This window comes from Garra rufa, chromosome 19, assembly GCF_049309525.1.
Source record: "Garra rufa chromosome 19, GarRuf1.0, whole genome shotgun sequence".
Classification (NCBI taxonomy): Eukaryota; Metazoa; Chordata; class Actinopteri; order Cypriniformes; family Cyprinidae; genus Garra; species Garra rufa.
The window spans coordinates 9138014-9163013 of record NC_133379.1 but is presented as its reverse complement, the minus strand read 5'-3'; the positions used below and the strand labels follow the sequence as shown (position 1 = coordinate 9163013).

At 38.1% G+C, this 25000-nt stretch overlaps 1 protein-coding gene across 1 annotated transcript; it reads left to right on the top strand.

The window, feature by feature from the left end:
* Positions 1–2613: 2613 nt before the first annotated feature.
* On the top strand, positions 2614–8912 carry drd1b (dopamine receptor D1b). Its single transcript, XM_073824924.1, has one exon. It carries the CDS (start codon positions 3754–3756, stop codon positions 5092–5094), a length of 1341 nt encoding a protein of 446 aa, XP_073681025.1. The 5' UTR covers positions 2614–3753; the 3' UTR covers positions 5095–8912.
* Positions 8913–25000: the final 16088 nt, after the last annotated feature.

Sequence of the window (25000 nt, the reverse complement as noted above, 5' to 3'; positions counted from 1 at the left end):
ACAAACATGCAAAAAAAAAAAAAAAAAAAAAATCAGGAAGGGGGCTAACACTTTTTCACACCACTGTATATCTAGCCTTCTTTTTTTGTGGAGGAAAGACAAATCTTAAGCTCTATTTTGAGTGCATATGAAACACTCAATGCTATAATCCTAAAATATTTGGGTTGTTGAATATAAAAATTTTGCTTTTGAATTTACAGTGGGTACAACCAAGTAAACGATATCAGTCTCTGTTTTACACGGTCAAGTCTAGGAGAAATCCCATCCGTCTAGCTATCTCATTCTAGTGTGAAGATTGCTCATCGAATATAATTGTGCCTCTGATATACTCGAGAAATCGACTGAACGCATCAATAGCTTTGTGTTTGGCTGTCCTCTCCCTGGACCTCTTTGTTAGATCATTGAGTTTCTTGGAAAACACTCAGCTGTAAACAACATGTGAAGATATCAAGCAGAAAGGCAGATCTTTTACACAACCTTAGTTGCTTATCAGCTGAAATTCATATCATTAGCTCTCAGCTTATGTTAGCCTTAAAGACTTTCAGAAGATTATGGACTAATACTCGAAAACACTTTAAAAAAAGTTAAAGATTAGACTTGGCTGTCCTTGCCGAGCCAAAACGAATCAAGGAACTTTACCTTTGGAAGGTATATTACAGCTCTATCAAGGGTCCGATAACACTGACAAAGGCACAAAAGGCTCATTTGTGCTGTGGCCTGAAACTGTCACTTGATTCTTGCTGACTTTTGTGCTAGGGCTAAATGAACTTGAAAATCCTTCTAACTGAATGGCTATCAAATATTTCGTTTGAAACCAATAGAAAGCTTGACCCCCATGTACTAAGAGTCAGGCAAGTCCAATGAGAAGGCTTGTGGTAAGCCGTAGGATTTGCTTTATTAACCCGGGCGATGCATTTGCGGGCGCTGTCCAAGGTACTGTCATTAACCTAATGTTCTGCTGGATAGAGCACAACATCTGACTTGCCTTACAATTGAATATTGAAGCTGGCCTATACTGAAACACATAAGCAATTAAAATATGTATAACTCTGTGCTTTGAATGTGCATAGAGTGTGCCTAGAAAACTTTTGACAAAATTGCCAAAATATACCTAAACATGTACCACATATGACACTATATAATAAATGTGCTAATCATTCAAGACCACAGTATGTCAAAGTACTGTGGCACTCCTATCTGATAATATCACTCTACTGTACCTCTTCATGTTTTTTTTAAGAAAATGCAAAAATAAATAAAAAATACAAATATTGTATATATTGTAAAAGATTTTCACATTGAAATATAGTGACAAGGTGACTGCAGACAACCTGGTTTCTATGCTGTCATAATGACACTCATTCACAATCACATCCCTAAATAATTTGACCCAGCAGATGGCCTCGTTGGGCCATTTCATATGCAAAAGCCTGCTAAGCCCTGTATTTTTCTTAAAATAACCTGTTCTGATCTAGTTTTAAGGTTATTTCATTGGAATTGCATTCCGTGTTTTGAAAGCATATAATGTATTTCTCATTAAGCTGTATTGATGTTTAAGCATTTTAAAAAAAATGATGCATGATGTGGGTGTAATTATTTTGCAACTAGGAGAAATTAAATGTCCGATTAAATGAATATTTGAATCATGTATATCTGTTTTTTTTTTACCCCCTCCTTCAAAGGTACTTAAGTATGGCAAGCCAACTTAATGTTTTCTTCTTCAGAATAACTACTATTTCTTTGCCGGCTCTTATTTTTTTATTACTTGTTATGAATATATTATTGACCAGCATCTTTTTACTTTATTTATTAAAATTTTCATTATTATTATTATTATTTTCATTTTTCATATCTCAATAGCAAGTATTCATTAAATAACTTGAATTATCAAAGCTGTTATCACTAGATATATATATAAAACAGGAATAAGAATGAGTACTGGAATATGACTTGATTATTTGATATCTGAACCACAGATCACCAAAGAATTAAATGACAAAAAAGTGACACTTGTTTCTTGTCAGTTTCTTGTCATTAATTGTGTCAGGAAAAATAACTAAATTATCAGATACTAATCACTATTGAATAAGTGCTTTTATTTAATGAAGTGCCTCTGGTGAAATTAAATTGGAAAAAGATACGGTTACACTTTATAAGGTGTCTTTGTTACAGTGTAATTATACATTTAAGTACTGAGCAATATTAATTAACTACAAGTACTTACTATATGGTTAGGTTTAGGATTAGGGTTTGGTCTAGGGTTACTTGCATGTATTTATGCGTAACTACTTGCTATTATAATACTAAGCACATGGAACAGATGTAACAAGGATACATTAAAATAAAGTGTTACCAAAGATACTAGACACTATCTGATTTCTTACTAGTGTTTAAAAAATAATTTCTAATAACATAACATTTGTTTGAAGGAATACATGTTAAAACAGCTTGCCATAATTTCAGACCTATTAAGAGCTTCTCAGAGCAAGCCCAGCACAGAAGACCGCAAGCCTACTGAAAAACTCGAGGAAACTATTGCACTGACAAAAACAAACCTGAGGATGCTCAAGACTATTTGCATCAGTCCCCAGAGACAGACATGCAATTTCAACGGTGCAGAAATTAAAATCAATAGATGCTTTCATAACTAATGTCTTTTTTTCTTTTCTTTTTTGAGTTTTTTTTTCCAACTTTTATTTTTTTCATTTTTAGTAATGCATTGTAAAGTTGACATTGCTCGAATATGCACGCTCCACTGGTAATGCACATGAGATGCTGCGCGACAGGACGAGAGAGCTGTAATTCCACATAATGTGCATGGGACGACAACAGCCTTTCCTTACAGGACCGATGCAAACGCTTTAAAATCACCTTTAAGGAAAACTAAAGACAGGAAGATGTTTTTCTTAACGCGCAAGATGGAACGGGGACAAATCGGACACCTGAAACGTGAGAAGTGCGCCAAATTGCGACTATGACTTTACTGTTGAGTCTGGTGCGTTTGCAGCTTATGATCAGAAGAATCGAGATGCGCTGAACGCAACACATTATAGGATGTATTCAGGAACGCAACGCAAAGAGGAATGAACTACTTTGTTTTGTTGTTGGTTAAGTGAAGCGTTTTGGCAAAGCGCAAGAGAAAGCGAGCGGAGAAATCTTGTTCGACAGAAAGGATGTGAAATGCGCACCTCCAGCTGTTTCTCAAACGAACTGTCACCCGTTCTCTCTCTGGAACAGAGTCTGCTTTGGGAACAACATGACACGGACGCGCTTCAGCTGTCATTAACGGGGACAAATCAGACCAACGCAGCGGCAATCCGATCAATAGACTATCGATAAACTCATATATAAGGCTAATCATCACGCCTGCCTATGTTTGCTTAACCTCTTTGGGAGAGTATGCTGTGGGACGATGAACAAACTGCTGACAAGGTACTGAAAGCAGAGACAGTCTTAATTAAACGCTAATCTGTTTATGAGCAAGGTGAAGTGATTAGACTAAATGTATGTATTTTCTTCACTTTTAGTCATATTATGTTCACTGGAAAGATCTGTGGGAGTTAATGGATCTATTTTTGAGCTCCTCGAGAGATTTTTACATTGAAATGATGATATGTGTTTTGCAAGATGACTGCTACAGTCAGCATAGCGTCAGACAAACCAGATCAACTAGTTGCTCCGATTCCTGTGTAAGCACTCTCGGTTTGGTCTGGAATTATGGGGTGACTGCTCATTCGACTCGATGAAAAAGCCATGGATGTGAACTACTCCACGGTCCTGGACAGCAGTGTGTCGCAGCGCGATTCGTCGAAGCGAGTTCTGACTGGTTGCTTCCTCTCGCTCCTCATCCTGACCACCCTCCTGGGCAACACGTTGGTCTGCGCTGCCGTCACAAAGTTTCGCCACCTGCGCTCAAAAGTCACCAACTTCTTTGTTATATCGCTGGCTATTTCCGACTTGCTGGTGGCCATTTTGGTGATGCCATGGAAAGCGGCCACCGAGATTGTAGGGTTTTGGCCATTTGGCGCCTTCTGCGACGTCTGGGTGGCCTTTGACATCATGTGCTCCACTGCCTCCATCTTGAATCTGTGCGTCATCAGCGTGGACCGCTACTGGGCCATTTCTAGCCCATTCCGCTATGAGCGCAAGATGACACCCAAGGTGGCGTTCATCATGATAAGTGTGGCGTGGACGCTGTCCATCCTTATCTCCTTCATCCCCGTGCAGCTAAACTGGCACAAAGCCCAGGCCACCAGTTACACAGAGCTGAACGGCACCTACAGTGAGCTTCCTCCAGACAACTGCGACTCCAGCCTTAATCGGACGTATGCCATCTCCTCTTCCCTGATCAGTTTTTACATACCCGTGGCCATCATGCTGGTCACTTATACCCGCATCTACCGCATCGCCCAGAAGCAGATACGCCGGATCTCGGCGCTCGAAAGAGCGGCCGAAAGCGCCAAGAACCGCCACAGTAGCATGGGTAACAACGCCAGTATGGAGTCCGAAAGTTCCTTCAAAATGTCCTTCAAGCGTGAAACCAAAGTTCTCAAAACCCTCTCGGTCATCATGGGTGTTTTCGTGTGCTGCTGGCTGCCCTTCTTCGTTTTGAACTGCATGGTTCCTTTCTGTAACCCGAACGAGAGCTCTGACTTCTTGTGCATCAGTTCCACCACCTTCGACGTCTTCGTCTGGTTCGGTTGGGCCAACTCTTCACTCAACCCCATCATCTATGCCTTCAATGCTGACTTCCGAAAGGCGTTCTCCATTCTTCTAGGCTGCCATCGACTCTGCCCAGGCAGCAACGCTATAGAGATTGTTAGTATCAACAACAACGGTGGCCCTCCGTCTACTTCTCAGTATCAGCCTAAGGGCCACATTCCCAAGGAGGGCAACAACAGCAACTATGTGATCCCTCACAGTATCCTCTGCCAGGAGGAGGAGAACCAGAAGAGGGAGGACGACTCTGGGATAAAGACCTTTGAGAAACTGTCACCTTCCATGTCAGACAATTTGGATAGCGATGCAGATGTCTCGCTAGAAAAGATAAACCCCATAACACAAAACGGGCAGCACAAATCCATAACATGCTGAGCACTGGGCGAAATCGAAGCCCAACAAAGAATCCTTGTTTCTATACAGGAATCCAAAAAAGCTTCACTGAGAACCTTAAAAACATTTCTTGGACTAAATGAAACTTGCGGAAAACAAAAGAATGTTCCCATTGAAGGCACTTTATGCTGGATAACTATCTGCAAAATATTGGCAGCGTTTATTATTGATGTTAACAGGTCAGTTGTCTCAAGACATAAATGGAAAGTAATGTGAATAACCATGTATGCATATGTATACATGTTATGCATTTGAAACGTGTATACATGCGCATGCCCATGTGGTTGTGGTAGAACTGCTGTTGTTAATATGATGACAAGAGTTAGATCACTAGTAAAATATCTTGTAGGTGAGTTTATGGCTCACGAGTAGAGAAATTCGGTTGCGTCTACTGTCGACAATAAAATGTACATAGTGTTGTTTATATTTTTCAACATTTATCAGAGTTGGCCAAGTCAACGTCTCCTTACGCTGCTAGTTGTGAATTTGTATGTGCAAACCACCCCATAATGTAACATGAGAGCAGTAGCCATTCTCATCCTAGTCTTCTCTGCGTGCATTGGTGTGGTGTCAAAGAAGTCAGGGAGCAGTGGATTTTTCTGCTATGTGATTTATCAGCTGTGGAAGTGGCCATAATATTTGGATGTAATTTTTATATATATTTTGATGTCAAATACCCCTTCCTTACCCAACCCAACCCCCTTCCACACCGCCAACCCTTCACTTGTCACAGCGCAGGACTGCACAGGGAAAATACGATCCCAGTGGTAATCTCATCGGTCGTTACCTGCACTTCGATTGTCATTATTCTCACGCTTTAAGAGGGAAAATGTTTTATTTTAAACCCTGTGCACAAGAGACCTGCCACCGGTGTACTTGTATCCATCGCGGTGTATTTAAATGATAGAAGAAGCCTCACGTGAATCCCAGTTCTGCTTTTCCTCTTTGATTCCATCCACTCTAAACGTACAAAAGTAGTTTCAGGCACCACGGCTGCCTTTAAACAGTTTCTTTTGCCAACTATGTGGATGAACTTTGCTCTAGGACAGTGTGAAATACCGCTAATGCAAAATGGAAAAATTTAATTACTGTAACTTATGCAACGCATCTGTCCAGCCACCCAGAGAGATGTTGTGACCTTTCCGAAAACACCATGAGAAGCACTCTGTAGGTCCTTCTAACGCTTCAAAGCATATCCAGGATGAAAACCATCTTGCATCATGCATATAGTTATTGTGCGGAATCCAACCCCTGAACTGTTATGTCAGCTGTTAGATGGGTGGAAGTGTGATTTACCAACATATGTCACATCCTTAGGTACATTGTCTCTCAATCTGCCTTGAAACAATTTAACCATTCTGCCCCAACAGAATCTGTGGCGTATAAACTGCCATCCTAGTTTTAATAATTTGTTGAGCTGTTTTGTTGGGTTATGCAACTGCCCTTGATCTAAGTTAATTCCAGGGCCTACCATCCAATGAGTGCTTCCCATGAACATTGGGATTTGACCGAACTGATACGCATAAGCTTGTTTTCAGAGTGCATTAGGAAAAAAAAAAAGAAAAGCAAACCAGACCAAAATCAATCAAGGTAGCTTTTGGATCAGTTTGCCCCTTTTTCGCTGATCGTATAAACCCATTAAGTTCACATTGACTCTCATAACTCACATAGTCCACAGGAGAAAGTCTCTCATATTTCGCCTTCAGTAATACCCTGTGCCAAAATGCTGAGGACATCATGATCAGCAGCCTTTGCCAGCCTCCTTCTCACATACCCTAATATTCTCCTCCTTTCTAAAAGCTTGACAGAATGATCTACAACCGCTCAGTATGTCTGACTCCGAACTATATGAGTAGAGTAAATATGTACGTGCAACTGGGAGACAGAGAGACTAGATGAACAGACTTCAGTGCACATATTTGTCTAAAATTGGACATCTGCTCCAGGGAATTTTCCAAAAGACTTTGTTTACTCATCTGCCTGTCAAAGACCCGTTCTGCACAATGCTGCTATGGAATTATTCAGCTATATGTTTTATTTACTTCAGAGAAAGATTATCTTAATGACCTCCACATTTGGCCCAAATGCTAAGATGGTTGGTTTCAGCAGCGTTCAGTAAAGCAACATCAGATTTGTTCTCTCCAATGAGGCGATTAGCATTTAAAATGAACCTCTGTGACATTCTGAAAAGTCCCAGGTGCTTCTTTTACTGCAAATGCTAAGGTATTCCCAGAAACACTTGGGAATCACGGGTGGTCCTTTAATTAGAAGTGAATAAAATAACAGTGAGCCACTTTCTTGTTTTCTTTTTTACCAAAGATTGTAGGTTTATCTTTTGATTCCGCAGATGTTGTTCTGTATACTTACACAAACCAGTGATATTAGGTTGAGAGCTGTTGATTTCTGCTCCTTCGGAGGAGGTTGAAAATGACAACTGTTGACAAGCTTACGATTCTGTGTGACAGTGGCAGCACAACCCCCTTGGATCATAACTTTATCAGCTGCATTGCACCACTATTTATGAACGTTCATTCCAAGGTGATACAACCTTAACCTCAGATGCTCAATGAAATTAGCGCATTGTAAAATAAACAGGAGAAGAAGAAAAAAAACCTGTGTTGTAAGATGTTAAAATAGAGATGTGAACACAAGTGCTTTTTATCTTTAAGTCCTTAATTGTGAGTAGAGAAAACAAGTGTATGTGTTGTTTTCATGTGGGTTTGTCATGCAGTTAAAGCACCATGGCTTCTGTGATTCCATCAAGTAGGATGCTTTCCTAGATTAACATGTTTTGTTTGTCCTGAAACAACATTCTTGTCCTGTCTTTAACATGAGCTACCCCCAAAACCAGACAGAAATGATTGGTTGAAAATGTTTTTGAAGCCCCAGTGGCAGCCTTGAAGGAATACTCCGGGTTCAGTACAAGTTTAAATAACAACCATGTTTACTAAAAATGTTTTACAGTAAGGAATTTGTTCATGAACATTAATTGGGCCACTTTTAAAGGATTGAAAGCAACAATGTGAAGCTAATAGCTAAAAATGGTGCAGTATTTAATTTAAATAATTTGTAGAGTAATTTTAGAGTTTGTGGTGTTGTTCTGATGACAGAACTATAAAGCTGGATATAACTTTACACAAAAAAGGTTGGTAGACTCTTAAAAATTAAGGTGCTTTAAAAGGTTCTACACAGCGATGCCATAGAAAACCATTTTTGGTTCCACAAAGAACCATTCTGTCAAAAGTTCTTTAAAGAACCATCTCTTTCTCACCTTTTATATATTCTGAAGAACCTTCTTTCACCACAAAGAACCTTTTGTGAAACAGAAAGGTTCTTCAGATGTTAAAGTTTTTTTTATGGAACCATTTAGACAAAAAGATTCTTCTATGGCATCGTGAAGCACTTTTATTTTTAAGAGTGTAGATATACACTTAAATCTTGTATTGGCTCGGTTCGTTTTAATCATAACCCAAAGTTTTGCTTTTTGAAAGAAGAGGAAGGACAACTGGAACATTGACTGAGCTTAACTTGTACTGAGCCTGGAATAATCCTATCCCTGACCCCAAACCTAACCTAAAAAGTTAATTGGTTGACAGGAATGTTGTTCCAGGACCACTAAGGATGCAAGTCCACAACTATGTCCTACTTGGAAAATTCACAGTCGCTGTACAGATTCATATGTGTGCTGCAGTTCTTCAAGGTATACCCAACAAATTTATTACAGTACCTAGTTTACAGTTTGTATAAAACGTCCCCTTTCTATTTGCTAAATAAAAGTGTATGTTGTTTTTGTAATCTTGCTTGCTGTGTGTTTTCCCTTGTTTTTTACCATAGAGATGCGGCAGAATCTGTTATGAGGTATGTCACTGCCAAATCTTTATTTAAAGGTCAACTCTGTGGAGAAAATCAATCGTTATTGATTACACCATCAATGATGAACTTTTGTCAGCTAGAAGTGTGTCCTCAGTCGGGTAATTTACATAACTTTTTGTATCGAGAAGAAAAACTCAGCTCCTTTGATTGATTACACTTTTTCTAACCTTTATTGTCATTCTGTGGCCTGAAGGCTTGTACGATGAGAGGTATGAGGAGTGATGTGACATGTCATAGGGCCCCTGGAGTAAACTGGAGTTAAGTGTTTTATCCGAGGGCAAAATAGGATGGTCAGACGGGAGACTAGAATATTAGTATCAGTAACTCAAGGGCGAGAACTAACTCTGACTCCCCTGGCAACCCACATGGATATGAATCAATGACATGAGTTCACCCAAAATTATTTAAAACCTGTCCCAACCTGAATGACTTTCTTACTATTTCTTTAATGCTCTTTGACTGAATTCTACAACCGTTTTTGAGCATTCTGTGATCAGACTCTTGTCTTTAACTCAAATTGTAAAACAGGATGCCAGCAAAATTTGAACCTTTAAATGTTATTTTACCCTGGAAGTTGGCAAAAAGATTTCCGTCTGTAATAAAGATGCTGCACGCAGGAGTTCAGCTTTAGTTACAATATTTGTTGAAGGTCAAAATAAACGAGGAGAAGATGTGAAAAAATTATACCAAATTCAAAACATTCTATCCGTATGGGATTAGATTTCTCAAAGGATCCCAGAGTTATCCAAAGAACAGTTGGTAATTTGCTCCATAATTTATACAGAGATTGTGTGAGAAAAACACAGATGTGTTCAACTCAGATGAGATTCAAATCATAAAGTAAGCTCCTCAATGAAGATTTCTGTCTGAATAGGACCATTTCAGAAATTACATACTAACAAAAATGTTATATTGGGAATGTTTGGAAAATGAAAACTGATGCTCATCCTTGTATAAATGAAGAAGTATATTTAGTCAATGCTTCTTTATGCAACCAAAGTGAATGGTTTATACTTTATATGTAATTTATATTTACTCTAGACAGCAGTGGTGTGTGGTGATGTTCTGAAACGATGAGGCAGTGTCTTTTTTTTCTTTTCTAAATCAAATCTAAATTCATGTCCCACACTGCAAAAAAATATTTTCTTAGATTTTTTTTGTCTTGTTTCCGGCCAAAATATCTAAAAATTCTTAAATCAAGAAGGATTTTCGAGACAAGTAAAAGTTATAGTATTGTTTTCAGAAAAAAAATAAGTCAAATTTAAGTGAGTTTTTGATTGACACAAGCAAAATAATCTGCCAATGGGGTAAGAAAAATAATCTAGTTGTCTGCTTGAAATACGATTATTTTGCTTACTGCATTGGCAGATTATTTTGCCTGTTTAAAGCAAAAACTCACTTAATTTTTTACTTCTTTTACTTACTTTTTAGATATTTTGCCTGTAAGCGACACAAATACATGTTTGCAGTGCAGTCGCATTTTCTGGGTTAACGAAATATTACTTACACTACGTATTTTACAATTTAGCATTAACAATGCAATCAATATTCTATTAATTAAAGCCAAGTATGAATCTCATAATTCTTTTTTAAGACATTTACATTTATTCCAAAATAATACTTATGTTCAGCTGTTCTTTTTAATAGTTAATTTTTAACTATTTTTGAATGTTTCAGATCATCAGTCATCAAAGCTCTGTAAATACAGTATTGGTCACAGATAAGGAGATTTATTTAAAATTTCACTAAGCGGATTACTCACTAAAAACTCCCACAGATCATGTTTTCATCCCATTTTAAATCTTATTTCGACATAACAAACTGATTATATCTAAGTTTGTGAGTTGTTTACTTACTTTTTAAAAATTTTCTTTCCATTAACGGCATTATATTGCGCATTCAGACTGATTTGCAAATGCAGAACGCTTACGAAGACAAGAGGCAGTCTCCAACAAAGGAGACGATTAATTCAAGATTTTTTAATTTTGAATGAATTTCCTAAATAAAATTAGTGCATTCTCTCCATTATTCCATCAACAAAAAAGGTTCTCTAACAAATGTTGATCCCCAATTTCAAATCCTTTTTACAGCGTGTTATATGTGTATTGGTAAAACGCTATGTGCAGTTGTGAATATAGACTATTTGGTTAGTCAGTACATTATAGGTCTGTTACTAGCTGCAGTTTTTGTGCTAGAGCAACACTTTGGCTGTGTTTCCCCAGCCCTAGCAGTTTTACACATTTATTTATTTTCATTTATTGATTTAAAAGAGGCTTTTGGCCAAAGCGACTCTCAAATGAGAACAATACGAGAATTAATTAATCCAATAGGGAGAAAATAGTACAAGCAGTTCTTTCACACCATATTTAGTAAAAGGTTGGAGCAGCAGTGTACGTGTAAGTATTTATCTGTTTAGTTTGATAAAAGGCTTGCTAGTTAGTACTCTATCTATCTATCTATCTATCTATCTATCTATCTATCTATCTATCTATCTATCTATCTATCTATCTATCTATCTATCTATCTATCTATCTATCATCTATCTATCTATCTATCTATCTATCTATCTATCATCTATCTATCTATCTATCTATCTATCTATCTATCTGTCTATACTGTAGACACAGATAATTGTTGATATTCTACAGCATGATGCTGTTACATAAGTCATTTCATGCTCTTATTCACCATGAAGTCACATTATACAGCTTACATTTGCAGTTGCAGTTCTAATTCTAAATAGTCATTGCAATAAATTTAAATTTAAACAGTACTCTAAAAATTACTAAATTACTATATATGGTGTATTCACCTTTTTAGAAGGAAGATTTTGTATACTAGATGAATTAAAAGCATAAAAACACAAAACGTGATCCAACACATTTTTTGGCATGTATTTTATTCTTCTGCAGTTTTAACAGGTTGCTCCAAATGCTTATTTGACTCGGTGAGCAGTGCATTTTTCAGCACAACAGCTGAATGCGTCAAAGCCGGTGCACATGGAGGCTGCCTTTAAGGCATTTTGGTTTGGCTCTTATTTTAATCCATAAGGCATTGCAGTGCTGGCCATTCAAGTGTAAAATACAGTATCATGAATAGTCAAATGCATTGCTCTCCATCGGTGCCTGTTTGAGAATGTGATGAGTAATAATAGCCACGGGTCCAACACACACCCCTGAGGGCTCTCGACTGTAGATATCTGACCCGGTCTTTATTTCTGTTGCGGACACAACATACAAACCCACCAACATGCACCGGAGTTCACAAGGTCCCCGTTTGGAAAAAACACATAGTCAAGGTTAATGACAAGCCTGGGGCAATGCTCATTGTGGTGGAAAAGGGATGTCTATGAGCCGTTGTAATGTTCTTATGTAACTGGCACTCGGGCCTCAATTTCACCACTGAACGCAGTTTCGAGACCAGCGCAGAGTGTTCACTAAAAATATCACTTATGCAAAGACACCAGATCCCCTTCGCTTGCATTGGTAGGTGGATGTTGTTACTTCAATCCTGGCTGTTCACCGGGTGCAGAATAACACGATTTCATTTTCCCAGGACCCATGTGACAGCTGTAGCATTCCCATTATTTCCAATATGAGTCAGCAGCGCACACAAACTCAAATAACATCGCTCTTGCCAGTTTTGAAGCTGTGGTGCCCTTCCTGAAAGGCAGTGAGATAGATAACAGCCTGATGTGACTTTGACTGAGCGACACTCTAAAAGCGACGCTCTAAAAGCGACTCTTCACGGTCTCTCTAAGAATGGAGCGCTTTACTTACCACAGCTATAGCGTTAGCATCAGAGACAGTAGGTAAACAAAGATTTCGCGTTCGGTGCAAACAGAGTGCATTCTAGTTGTCTCGCTGCTGCGGAAGATGAAATATTAATGAGGCAATTTGAAGCCGACTCAAATATTCATTTGTTTACAGTTGTGACACTTCCGGTGTTGTTGGAATTTTTGTTAAAATTCTGTGACTGCTGTGTTTGGGGATGGAAATGATGCACTTCAATAGCTCGAGGTAAAGCTTAGTGTGGTGTGTATCCACTGCTTTTTTTTTCAGCGCTGTAGGCATTCTGACATTACAGTGCTGGATTGATTGTTAGTGTCTGACTGTGACCATCCAGCTTTTGGGTTAGCAACACTAGAGGCATTATAAACACCCTGCAAAGTGGACTGAAGTATTTAAGTATAATTTCTAAATTGTGCATATGCTCAGACTGACAGGCTTGGGGAATGCATCCAATACATCCTTTAAGAAAACAGAGAGGAAATTTGCAACGCACTCTCATGGTAATCAGTTTTTTTTTTTTTTTTTTTTTTTTTTTGTATGATCTGCTTATGCCCCACTGAGGGTTCAGTTTATGGGTGGATCTTCATGCTTAAATTTTGTTTCTAAAGAGTATACTAAAGTTTACTACATGGACATTCCATATCAAATCAACCAAATTTCAAAAACTTCCCCGGGCTAAAATGTTTGATTTTGCAATATTTTTTTTTTTTCTGAAGAAAGATAAACATGTATAGTGATGAAAGCCAAAATATTAAATGCTATAGATTAATATTTACTGGGTAATCCACTCAGTAAATATAAATTCAGAGTGTTTACACTAAGTGCAAATAGCCTGCCTTGTTTGGCAGAGGCTATTTACACTAACTCCATCCACCAATGTGTGATTGAGATAGTCAACACTACAAATGATGGCTGTTAATTGTCAGCTCCGGTGGTGCAGAGGTTAATTGCATGCTTCATTCTTTCAGACGTGACTGATCTGGGTTCAAATCCCCTTTCTGGTGAACTTTTTTTTCTCTCTTTTCAAATCTCATATCATATCAGAAAGGCATTTATTTTCAATAAAAAGGAAGGACATAATTGAGAAGTTGAAAATAAAGTATCGGTTAGGGTAAGGCTAGGTGTAGGGAGGGCTTATTGTCCCAATAAGTCAGTACCATTTAATAAATCTGAATTAAAACTATAATTTGCACTCAGTACATAATTACTGCATACTGTTTTAATGTACTACAATACTGAGGTGAAAATAATTGCGTCTATTTGCATTAAGTATTATAAATATCAGAAAATCCTGCTATTTCAACATAGTGTAAATAGAATCTATAGTTATTTGTACTTATTGTAAATCGCATCTATCATTAAGAAAATATGCTATTTTCACTTAGTGTAAATAGCAACCAATTGTAGTGTCATAATTTTACTTTTACACAGACATTGGTATTTCTGTTAGTGAAATCTGTTGACTTTAGCCATCTTTGTTACATTATGTGCCAATGATGACCATTCAAAAATAGGAAAATGGCACTTTTCAAGTTTTTACTCCATAGTTTGCTGGCCTGTACCTCAAGAAGTATTAAAGATATCTTAATGTCCTTTTAGATATTGGGTAGAGATTTAGATATTTTCCTTTTGGCATCTTCATTTTTAAGGCCCTACATTGTTCTGTTCCAGAGATATTGGCATTTCGGTAACACTTTACAATAAGGTTCATTAGTTAACGTTAGTTAACCACATTAGTTAACATGAACTGCACTTATGCAGCATTTATTAATCTTTGTTAATGTTAATTTCAACATTTACTAATACATTATTAAAATTTTGTTAACATTAGTTAATGCAGTGTGAACTAACATGAACAAACAATGAACAACTGTATTTCCGTTAACTAATGTTAATAAAGATTAGTAAATAGAGTAACAAATGTATTGCTCATGGTTAGTTCATGTTAGTTAATACATTTACTAATGTTTACCTAATGAACCTTATTGTAAAGTGTTACCAGCATTTCAATATGGCTTTAGGTGTAAATCATTAATTACACATTTCAATGGTTAAAAACCCAATGTGGGTCAATTTGCAAAAATATGATTCTTCTTTTCTTTCAAAAAGGAATGTCTGCAGAAGAAATAATGTTGAAACTAGAAATGTATCTTGTTTCCTTCTGTCAAAACGACTGCATTAAACATACCTGTCTGAGTTCCATAAATATTCTTTTTCCAAAGTTCACGTGCCTATAACTCAAAAAGTGTTAAAGATATTGCCGTATGCTTTTACATTCTAGTTCTTTATAAACTTTTGTTTTAGAATCTTCATTTTTAAGGTCCTGCATAATTTAGTCGCAGAGATATGGAGATCTAAATCTGGATCCATTTTCAGATTGTTGAATATTACCCATTTTCAGGGCTTGAAAACCAAATGTTGGTCACTTTACATCCAGCTGATACTGATTGTATTTCAAGCAAAATGTCTGATGAATAAGTAATGCTGAAACTAGAAATGCATCTTGTTTCCCTCTATCAAAACAATTGTATAGGACATGCCTGAGTGTCTAAATTTTATTTATTTTTTTCCAAAATTTGCATGTCTGTAACTCAAGAAGTATTCAAGTTATCTTAATATGATTTTATATTTTGGTTCCTAAGAAACTTTTCTTTTGGAATCTTCATTTTTAAGCCCATATATTGTTTAATCCCAGAGATATTGAGATCTCAGTGCAGCTCTATGTCCAAATTTAGTATCCAACCCATTTTCAATTAAACTCTTGGTAGCTTCAAAAGCTGTTTAAAAATAATAAAATCCCTTCTTCCCAATTTCCTTGACACTGATTCAAATACAGAATATTATGAATAGACTACAAAGAGCAAGGTAATGTGCCTCAACTTAACCATTTCAGTGCATTTTTAGCACTCAAATGTGTGTTCTATACATATTGTTTTGATAGAGGGAAACAAGATACAATTCTAATTTCAACATTATTTATTCTTCAGATGTTGTTCTTAAAATTAAATAAGTACTGGTTTTATACAAAGTGGCCAACTTTTGGTTTTCAACCACTGAAAATGGGTCAATAATCTAAACATAGAGCCTCATTGAGACCCTTTATCTTTCGGGCTGAATGATGTATGGCCTTGAAAATTAAGATTACAAAAGAAAAGTGAATTAGAATCTAAATGTAAAGCTAGAATCTAAAATCATGTTGTGATATGTTTGATACCTACAGTACCCTACAGTTTTGCATGTGGGCACTGACAGATATGAAGTATTCTCTGACATGGCGTGACCTTAAAAATCCTGATAATCTTAGGAAAATGGAAGCACAAATTGGTCTGGCATCATTTTGAACAAAATCAGGCCGAAACAATGTTTGTTAGAAGTTCATTTCGAGAGTTTGAAACAGCTTGCCAAAAATCTAACTTTCTGGAGAACCATTTGTCTGTTCTCTGGTTCATCTCTTCTGTTCAGTCGTTGAGGTCAGACGTGAGTAAAAAAATGAACACAGTGGAGAGCTGCAATTCCAAATGAAAGGAACACTGACAATCTTCTTTCATGTTTAATATTGTAAAACTGCTTGCTAGGGGTGGATCTTCATGCTTATTTTGTTACTAAAGATTGTACATTTCCATAGGAAACTCATTGTACAAATTCATGCAAAATCGCCACATTGTTAAAGTTTTTTTCTCATGAGATTGGGTTGGAAATGGTTAAGGTTTTTTGACTAAGAGTCTAAATCCAAAGCTATCATTTTAAGTATACTGTAGTAAATAAACTCAAATAAATAATATTTTCACACTTTTTTGCATAATTAGACAAGATTATGCACTGTGTGCATGGAAATAAACAAATAAACAAAATATTTTATTTTTGTGACATTTTCTTTGATTTTTTTATTCATATTAAACTTGCATTTTAATGACACTGCTGTATCCTGGTAAACAAGTGCACTAGCTTTTGAAAACAGCATTAGTAGAAAACCATTAGGGGCTAAGTTGTTTGTTATGGTGTACATTGCACTACAATATTGACAGAAGCTATTTTATACAATAAATTTGCCTCTGGAAAATCATCATAGTTTAAAAAGGATTTTCATGGTTGAGATCTTTGTAAAAGAATAAAATCTATTAATAAAAAAGAAACATTTGAAAAGTGCTAAAGTAAATTATGAAGACTTGGTAGATAAAATGTTTCCAAGACAATTTTAATGTGACCTATATATTATTTACTTACTAACTAAATCTGTTTTAATTAAATTATGTTTTATTAAGTAATGTTATAATTCCATTATCACGATCATGGGTTTAATGGCATTTAAGAAGAAATATTCTGTACATATGCATGGCAAATTACTCAAATAATTTAAGTCCACCAAAATGATGTTTAGTAATTAAGTTTAGTACACAAATTGCAGAATGCATATTTATTTAAATATATAATAATATGTCAAATAAATAATTGTTGTGTAGAATACAATCTAAATATATTTGTAATTGTAGAAATTATATACATTTAAATATATAATAATATGAATCATTTTATGTATGAGGGGTTGGCAGAGACCTCAATAGATTTTAACTGAGCTAACGAATAATCTGCTTTCAGAAAGCAATCTGCTTTGGGTTTCTTGTACTCTGTCTTTGTTTTTGTTTTTTTCTATCTTGTCTTTGCTGTCATCAAATTGAAAAGATCTGAGCAGTTTTCCCTGAGGGAACATTGTCCTGAAAACTTGTTGCTTGCATGTGATCAGAATAATGTTCATTCTTTAGTAAATGTCCTTTTAAGAATGCAAATTTTTATGCAGAACTCAACTAAGGTTTTTACTTTGTTTGAATAAATGACATGGTGCTTGTCACAGCAAAATGTTGTTAATATGTCCTGGGTGACTGTTTTCCTCTACTTTCTTGCAATGTACAATCTTATTGTTTGCCTTACAAAATGTCCTTTAGATGACAGTACAAACTATATCTATTCGTAGCAGTTTCAAAAAGTATAGAGTTGTACAGAGAACGCCATTTACTGAACACCAGAACACACTGTATTTCCGTAGTATTCTATAGTAACTTAGTGATTAATACTACATTATGTTATAGTATACATTAATAAAGTGTAGTAAATACTATAATATACAACAGTATACTACAGTTTACAAACTCACTTTAGTTAATACTAGAGTATGCTTCTCGAGTCTGTTCACAAGATGGCCTCACTTCTAGAGTCTGTTCGCAAGATGGCCGCCCTTCCAGAGCCTGTTCGCAAGATGGCCGCCTTTCAGAGTCTCCGCTGGTCCCGCCCGGCCTTCCAGAGTCTCCGCTGGTCCCGCCCGGCCTTCCAGAGTCTCCGCTGGTCCCGCCCGGCCTTCCAGAGTCTCCGCTGGTCCCGCCCGGCCTTCCAGAGCCTCCGCTGGTCCCGCCCGGCCTTCCAGAGCCTCCGCTGGTCCCGCCCAGCCTTCCAGAGCCTCTGCTGGTTCCGCCCAGCCTTCCAGAGCCTCCGCTGGTTCCGCCCAGCCTTCCAGAGCCTCCGCTGGTTCCGCCCAGCCTTCCAGAGCCTCCGCTGGTTCAGCCCAGCCTTCCAGAGCCTCCGCTGGTTCCGCCCAGCCTTCCAGAGCCTCCGCTGGTTCAGCCCAGCCTTCCAGAGCCTCCGCTGGTTCCGCCCAGCCTTCCAGAGCCTCCGCTGGTTCAGCCCAGCCTTCCAGAGCCTCCACTGGTTCAGCCCAGCCTTCCAGAGCCTCCGCTGGTTCCGCCCAGTCTTCCAGAGCCTCCGCTGGTTCCGTCCAGCCGTCCTGAGATTCCTGTCTGCCCGGTTCAGGCCACGGAGGCCATTTATGGACTGTTGAGTTTCCCACCCACCCTCCCTACTGCTCCAGTCCCACCACCTCTGTCTCCTGACAGTCCCTCTGCTCACCCACAACCCACCTTCGATGCAGAGGACTTGCCGTGGGACTGCCAGTCTCCATCGGTGCCCTGGCTAGAGGATCCCTCACCATCGCCTCCAGCCTCAGAGTCCTGGACTCCGCCTCGGCCCTCCGACCCTGCGGCTCCACCCCGGCTCTCTGCTCCTTCGTCTCCGCTGTCGGCCGTCAGTCCACCAGCTCCACCGGGCTCCATCGTCCCTCCGGCTCCGCCCTGGTCAGTCGTCGCCCCACCTTCGCCTCTGGACTCTACTCCTCCGTCTGCGCCTCGTCACTCCGTCCTACCGGCTCTGTGGACCTCCTCCCTCCCGTGGGCACAGCCTCGGTCCTCTGTCGCTCCGGCTCCGCCGCGTACCTCCGGACCTCCATCTCCGCCTTGGTCGCCAGAGCCTTGGGTTCCGCCTTGGCCCTCCGGATCCTCTGTGTCGCCCAGGACCATCGACTCTCCGGTTCCGCCTCGGGCTCCACCGGCTCCACCTCCGTCGGTCGGCCCCATGGAGGAGCCAACCCTTTTTCCACCATGGCTTCTCCCTCCGTCTGCTCTGCCTCAGTCCATAGCTCCATTACCCCCACATGGACTTGGCCCTCCATCCCTCCCCCTGTTCCGCCTCCGCTCCACCACCCTCCGGTTTCATTAGGTGGTTAGAGCGTCTGGAAGCCGCTCCTTGGGGGGGGGGGGGGGGGGCTCTGTCACGAATTGAGTCGTCCTGTCATTAACTCTTGCACTACACATCATGGACTTCATTCCCCACAAGCCACTGCACTAATCACTGCACTCACCTGCTCCCTGTTTCTCACTGCACTGATCACTGCTCACACCTGCAGCTCATTCACACACACACACCTGCAGCTCATCACACGGACAGCTTATATGCCACTCACACACACAGCTTCTTCGCGAAGTCTTGTATTGCCCCGGCTGCATTTCTGAGCGTTTCTTCCCGTGTTTGTTTTCCCGTGTTTGACTCCTGGACTCCCTCCCGTGTTTGATTCTCGCTGCCAGCCCCGACCTTCTGCCTGTGTTTTGACTACGATTTCTGCCTGCCCCTTTGTGTTTGTTTGCCTGAATAAAATGCTGCAAATGGATCCGCACGTCTCAGTCCGTCCAAGTGACATTACTATAGTTAAAGTTTACTAGAGTATTTACTACAGTTTATGAATTCACTATAGTTAATATTACAGTATGCTGTAGTATACATTAGGAAAGTGTAGTAAATACTATAATAAACTACAGTACACAGTACTACAGTTTGCTATAGTAAATACTAAAGTTTATTACAGTATTTACTACAGTTTATGAATTTACTGTAGTTAATACTATAGTATGTCATATAAATTAACAGTGTAGTAAACACTATGATATACTAGTGTTCTACAATGTAGCTTACTATAGTAAATACTAATGTTTGCTACAGTATTTACAACAGTTTATTAATTCACTGTAGATAATACTATAGTATGTTGTAGTAAATATTAACAGTGTAGTAAATACTATAATATTCTAGTGTACTACAATTTACTACAGTTTACTATAATAAATACTAAAGTTTTCTACAGTATTTACACATTTTGTTAACTCATTATAGGTAAAACTAGAGTATGCTAGTATAAATTAACAAAATGTAGTACATACTATAATATATACAGTGTACTACAATTTACTACAGTTTACTATAATAAATACTAAAGTTTCCTACAGGATTTACCACATTTTATTAACTCATTATAGGTAATACTAGAGTATGCTGTAGTACAGAATTAACAAAATGTTGTAAACACTATTATATACTACAGTGTACCACAATTTACTACAGTTTACTATAATAAATACTAAATTTTTGTACAGTATTTACCCCATTTTATTAACTCATTATAGGTAATACTAAGGTATGCTAGTATAAATTAACAAAATTTAGTACATACTATAGTATATACAGTGTACTACAATTTACTACAGTTTACTATAATAAATACTAAAATTTTGTACAGTATTTACCACATTTTATTAACTCATTATAGGTAATACTAGAGTATGCTGTAGTATAAATGTAAAAAGTGTAGTAATACTTTAATAAACTACAGTACACTACAGTTTACCAAAGATTACTATAGTATTTTTTTTCATGTGGGCATTGATGCACTGTAAAAAGTGTGTGTGTGATGAATACCAGGTACACACACACACACACACACACACACACACACACACACACACACACACACACACACACACACACACACACACACACACACACACACACACACACAAATGTTGGGTTTACATGTTTTATGGGGACATTCCATAGGCGTAATGGTTTTCATACTGTACAAACCGTATTTTCTATTGCCCTACACCTACCCTACACCTAAACCTAGCCCTCACAGGAGATTGTGCACACTTTTACTTCCTCAAAAAAACTCATTGGGCATGATTTATAAGCCTGTTTCCTCATGGGGACCTAAGAAATGTCCCCACAAGGTCAAAATCTACTGGTATTCCTATCCTTGTGGGGACATTTGGTCCCCACAACGTGATGAATACCAGGTACACACACACACACACACACACACACACACACACACACACACACACACACACACACACACACACGTTGGGTTTACATGTTTTATGGGGACATTCCATAGGCGTAATGGTTTTTATACTGTACAAACCGTACTAACTTAAAAACCTAAGTTCAGCAGCTGCCTTAAAATTTTAAGTTAAATCAGCTTAAAACTACAAGTCATTTTAACTTATTACAATAAAAATGAGTTGATTTAACTTGTGAGTTGAAATGACTTGTTGATTTAACGTAAAATTTTAAGGCAGCTGCTAAACTTAAGTTTTTAAGTTGAAACTGGTGAAAACTTTTTACAGTGTGGATATGAAGCATTCTCTGATATAGTGTGACCTTAAAACCCCTTATTATCTCAGCAAAATAGAAAAACAAATTGGTCTGACATCATTTTAAACTAAATAAGGCTGAGACAAAGCTTGTTTGGAGTTCATTTTAAAAGTTTGAAACAGCTTGCCAAAAATCAAACTTTTTGGAGAACTACCATTTGTCTATTCTCCGGTTCATCTCTTCTGTTCAGTTGTCGAGGTCAGACGTGAGTAAAAAAATGAACACAGTGTAGAGCTGTTTTATATTAGAAACTGAAGTTGCAATTCCAAATGAAAGCAACGCCGACAGTCTTCTTTCATGATTAATACTATAAAGCTGCTTGCTTTGAAGCAATCTACTGTGTGAAGTGCTGTATAAATAAACACAATGTGATATTAGTATATCTGATATTTAAACTCTATAAGCAAAGAATGAAATAGAACTTTAAGCATGGGTATATCAAGGCCATAAGCTGCATGATTGAAGGTACCATTCATTTCTGTGAATAAGCAACAGCACCACTAGTAATGTATGCACTTTTTGAATTTCATTTTTGACTTAGCTGCATTACAGAAAATCTCGACTCCAACCCTTGTTACTCATTCAGGCTCTGGTACGCCCATCAACGTCGTTCTTCTTCAAAGCATCTTACCCAGCATGCTTCTCTTGAGCCTTGTTTGCGCTTACTGGGGAACAGCACTTAAAACGCACAAGCTAAGAATAAAACAGTGCCGATGTGCTCTCCCAGACTCGCTCCTGCAGCGTTTAAATGGGTGTAGGGAGTCCATTGGGAGATTCTTCCACTGGCTTCTTAATTCATCTCATGCACTTCTATCCTGTCCTGAGCACCCGGGGAAAACAAACTAGCAATCCACCCGCCCGCCCCGAAAGAGCCTAAAATAATCTCTCTGTTGACTTGTCATGGAACAAAATCTGCTTCAAACACACATTAGTCACTCTGAAGGAGCAAAGAAACAGTGTTGCACATGTGGAAACCCAAGGACACCCAGAGGACAATAGTGTGACACGATCTGAAAGGAGCATTTCTTAACTTCAAACATGAGTCATGTCAGTTTTCCTCTTTCTGCTTGTCATTCTGGGACTTTGTGAGTTCCTGTAGAATATCGTATCAGAGACAGGGATGAATGAATATCGCTCTCCCCTTATGAATATTAATGAGATTAAGTTGATGAGACACCCTGTCTGCAGTGCAGAGCTTTGCTGTGCGGGCAGCGCTGATCATAACAGACCGCTGAATGACATGGTCACAGCTGTACACTAGTTGGACTTGTGCCTATGAGAAACTCAGACATAAATGACACAAGATCACAGATGGCTGGGTCAAGATGTTACCTAGTGCAACGTGCTTTCGAGATGAAAAAGAACACAGCAATTCCTCTGATGAACATAATACCCTCGGTAATAACCGGCATGCTTTGGAAATTATATTTTTTTAGAGGAAAATGGAATTAGGGACAAATTTTAATAACAAAACCACGAGTATTCTTGGAAATTGTCAATAAGCTGCATATATTGTACAGTACAGAGATTTTTTCTCTCCTGCTTATGCTCACCCAGGCTGCATTTATTTTATCCAAAAAGAAAAGTATATTGTTTGACCAGTAATACTGTGAAATAGTATTACAAAAAACATTTCCATTTTGATATTTTTGTTTAAAATTTAATATATTTGTAATGATGAAAAACCTGCCTCAATTTGCCCTGTTAGGAAAAAAACTCACATAATTGACATTTGTTTGTAATTAGTTTGTAATACTATCTGTGGAGTCATCATAAGTTGTGTTGAAGATGTGACATAAAAAATAGACATTAAAGGGGTCATCAGATGCAAAACCCACTTTTGTTTGAACATTAATGTGTGTTGGCAGTTTGTGTACACAACCACCCTACAATGATAAAAATCCACCCAGTGGTATTTTTTTAATCTTTAAAAGTAATATCCTCTCAGGTCATTCTCAGCTTCTTGTCGGTGTGGTGATACACCGACAGAGGCCGCTCCCACAATAGTTGATTGACACAAGCGCCTTACCTTAGACCCGCCCTCACCGAGCTGAAACAGTCCGACTCTGATCACGATTGTGTTGACACAGGTGTCAGGGGAAGACAAGAATGTCTCCGATTGAGTGATTGAGTGATTTGTTCTGTTGTTGGATATAATAATGAACTTAGCAGTTATCATTTACTCCAGAAATCAGAGCCTCTTTTGAAAGGAAAGCGCCGATCCCTATCTATGTTTGTGTGAATCATTCGTGATGCAGCTTTACCCACAGCAGTATAAGGTTTTTTTTATGCATCTTTGCAAATGGCCTTTCTTAATAATGTACTAGTTAGCAGGTTTCGCAGCTAAATGCGGTTAAGGTAAACATTAAGGCTTATTATCCCACTGCAGAGGGGGGAGGGGCAAGCAGAGCTTATTAGCATTTAAAGGAACATGCAACAGAATAGCTCGCTCTACAAATGGCTGATTTTGACAAGGTAAAGAGTGTTTTTTACACTACCATTGAGAAATTTTAACCAAAGTATGTTATAGACTTCTCATTAAGACCCTAAAGAATCATATCAACTTGTGGAAAATGGGCATCTGATGGCCCCTTTTAAAGTTTTCTGCCATACAGTAAATGTAATAACAGAGTCTATAGCTTTGCTCTTTCAGGGTGACTTACAGTAATTTGCAAGTCTCTACTAAAGTCAGAACTCTGTCTACAGTCCCACAGGTCTGCTGTTCTGTAAAATGCTGTATTTGATGCTATCTGTCTCCCTCCTTCAGATGCATCTCTGATCAATCTGACGGACACATATTTATTGATCGTACTCTGTCTTACTCGACTCTATTTATCAAAACACACTCTCACTCTCTCTCTCTCTCTCTCTCTCTCTCTCTCTCTCTCTCTCTCTCTCTCACTCACACACACACACACACACACACACACACACACACACACATTTTAAATATTGTGGTTATCAGCTTGTTTTAAATGGCTTATACTGTAACAATAATTCATTATACTTATTTACTCATTTTAAGAATTGCATGGAATCATGCAGCTTTACAAAATCTATATCTATAGAAATGAAAAGTTTAATAATAGTATTATACAGTCGACGTTTACATACACCTTGCAGAATCTGCAAAATGTTAATTATTTTACCAAAATAAGAGGGATCATACAAAATGCATTTAATTTTTTTTTTTTAGTACTGACCAGAATAAGATATTTCACATAAAATTTTTATAAAATGTATAAATATGACCCAGTTCAAAAGTTTACATAAACACAGCTGTTTATGAGTCATGAGTCCCTTGTTTGTCCTGAACAGTTAAACTCTCTGCTGTTCCTTAGAAAAATCCTTCAGGTCCCACACAATCTTTGGTTTTTCAGCATTTTTGTGTATTTGAATCCTTTTCAACAATGACT

Bases quoted from the DNA above. Each gene is read 5' to 3' on its own strand.
- drd1b (XM_073824924.1), top strand. From the start codon at position 3,754: ATGGATGTGAACTACTCCACGGTCCTGGACAGCAGTGTGTCGCAGCGC.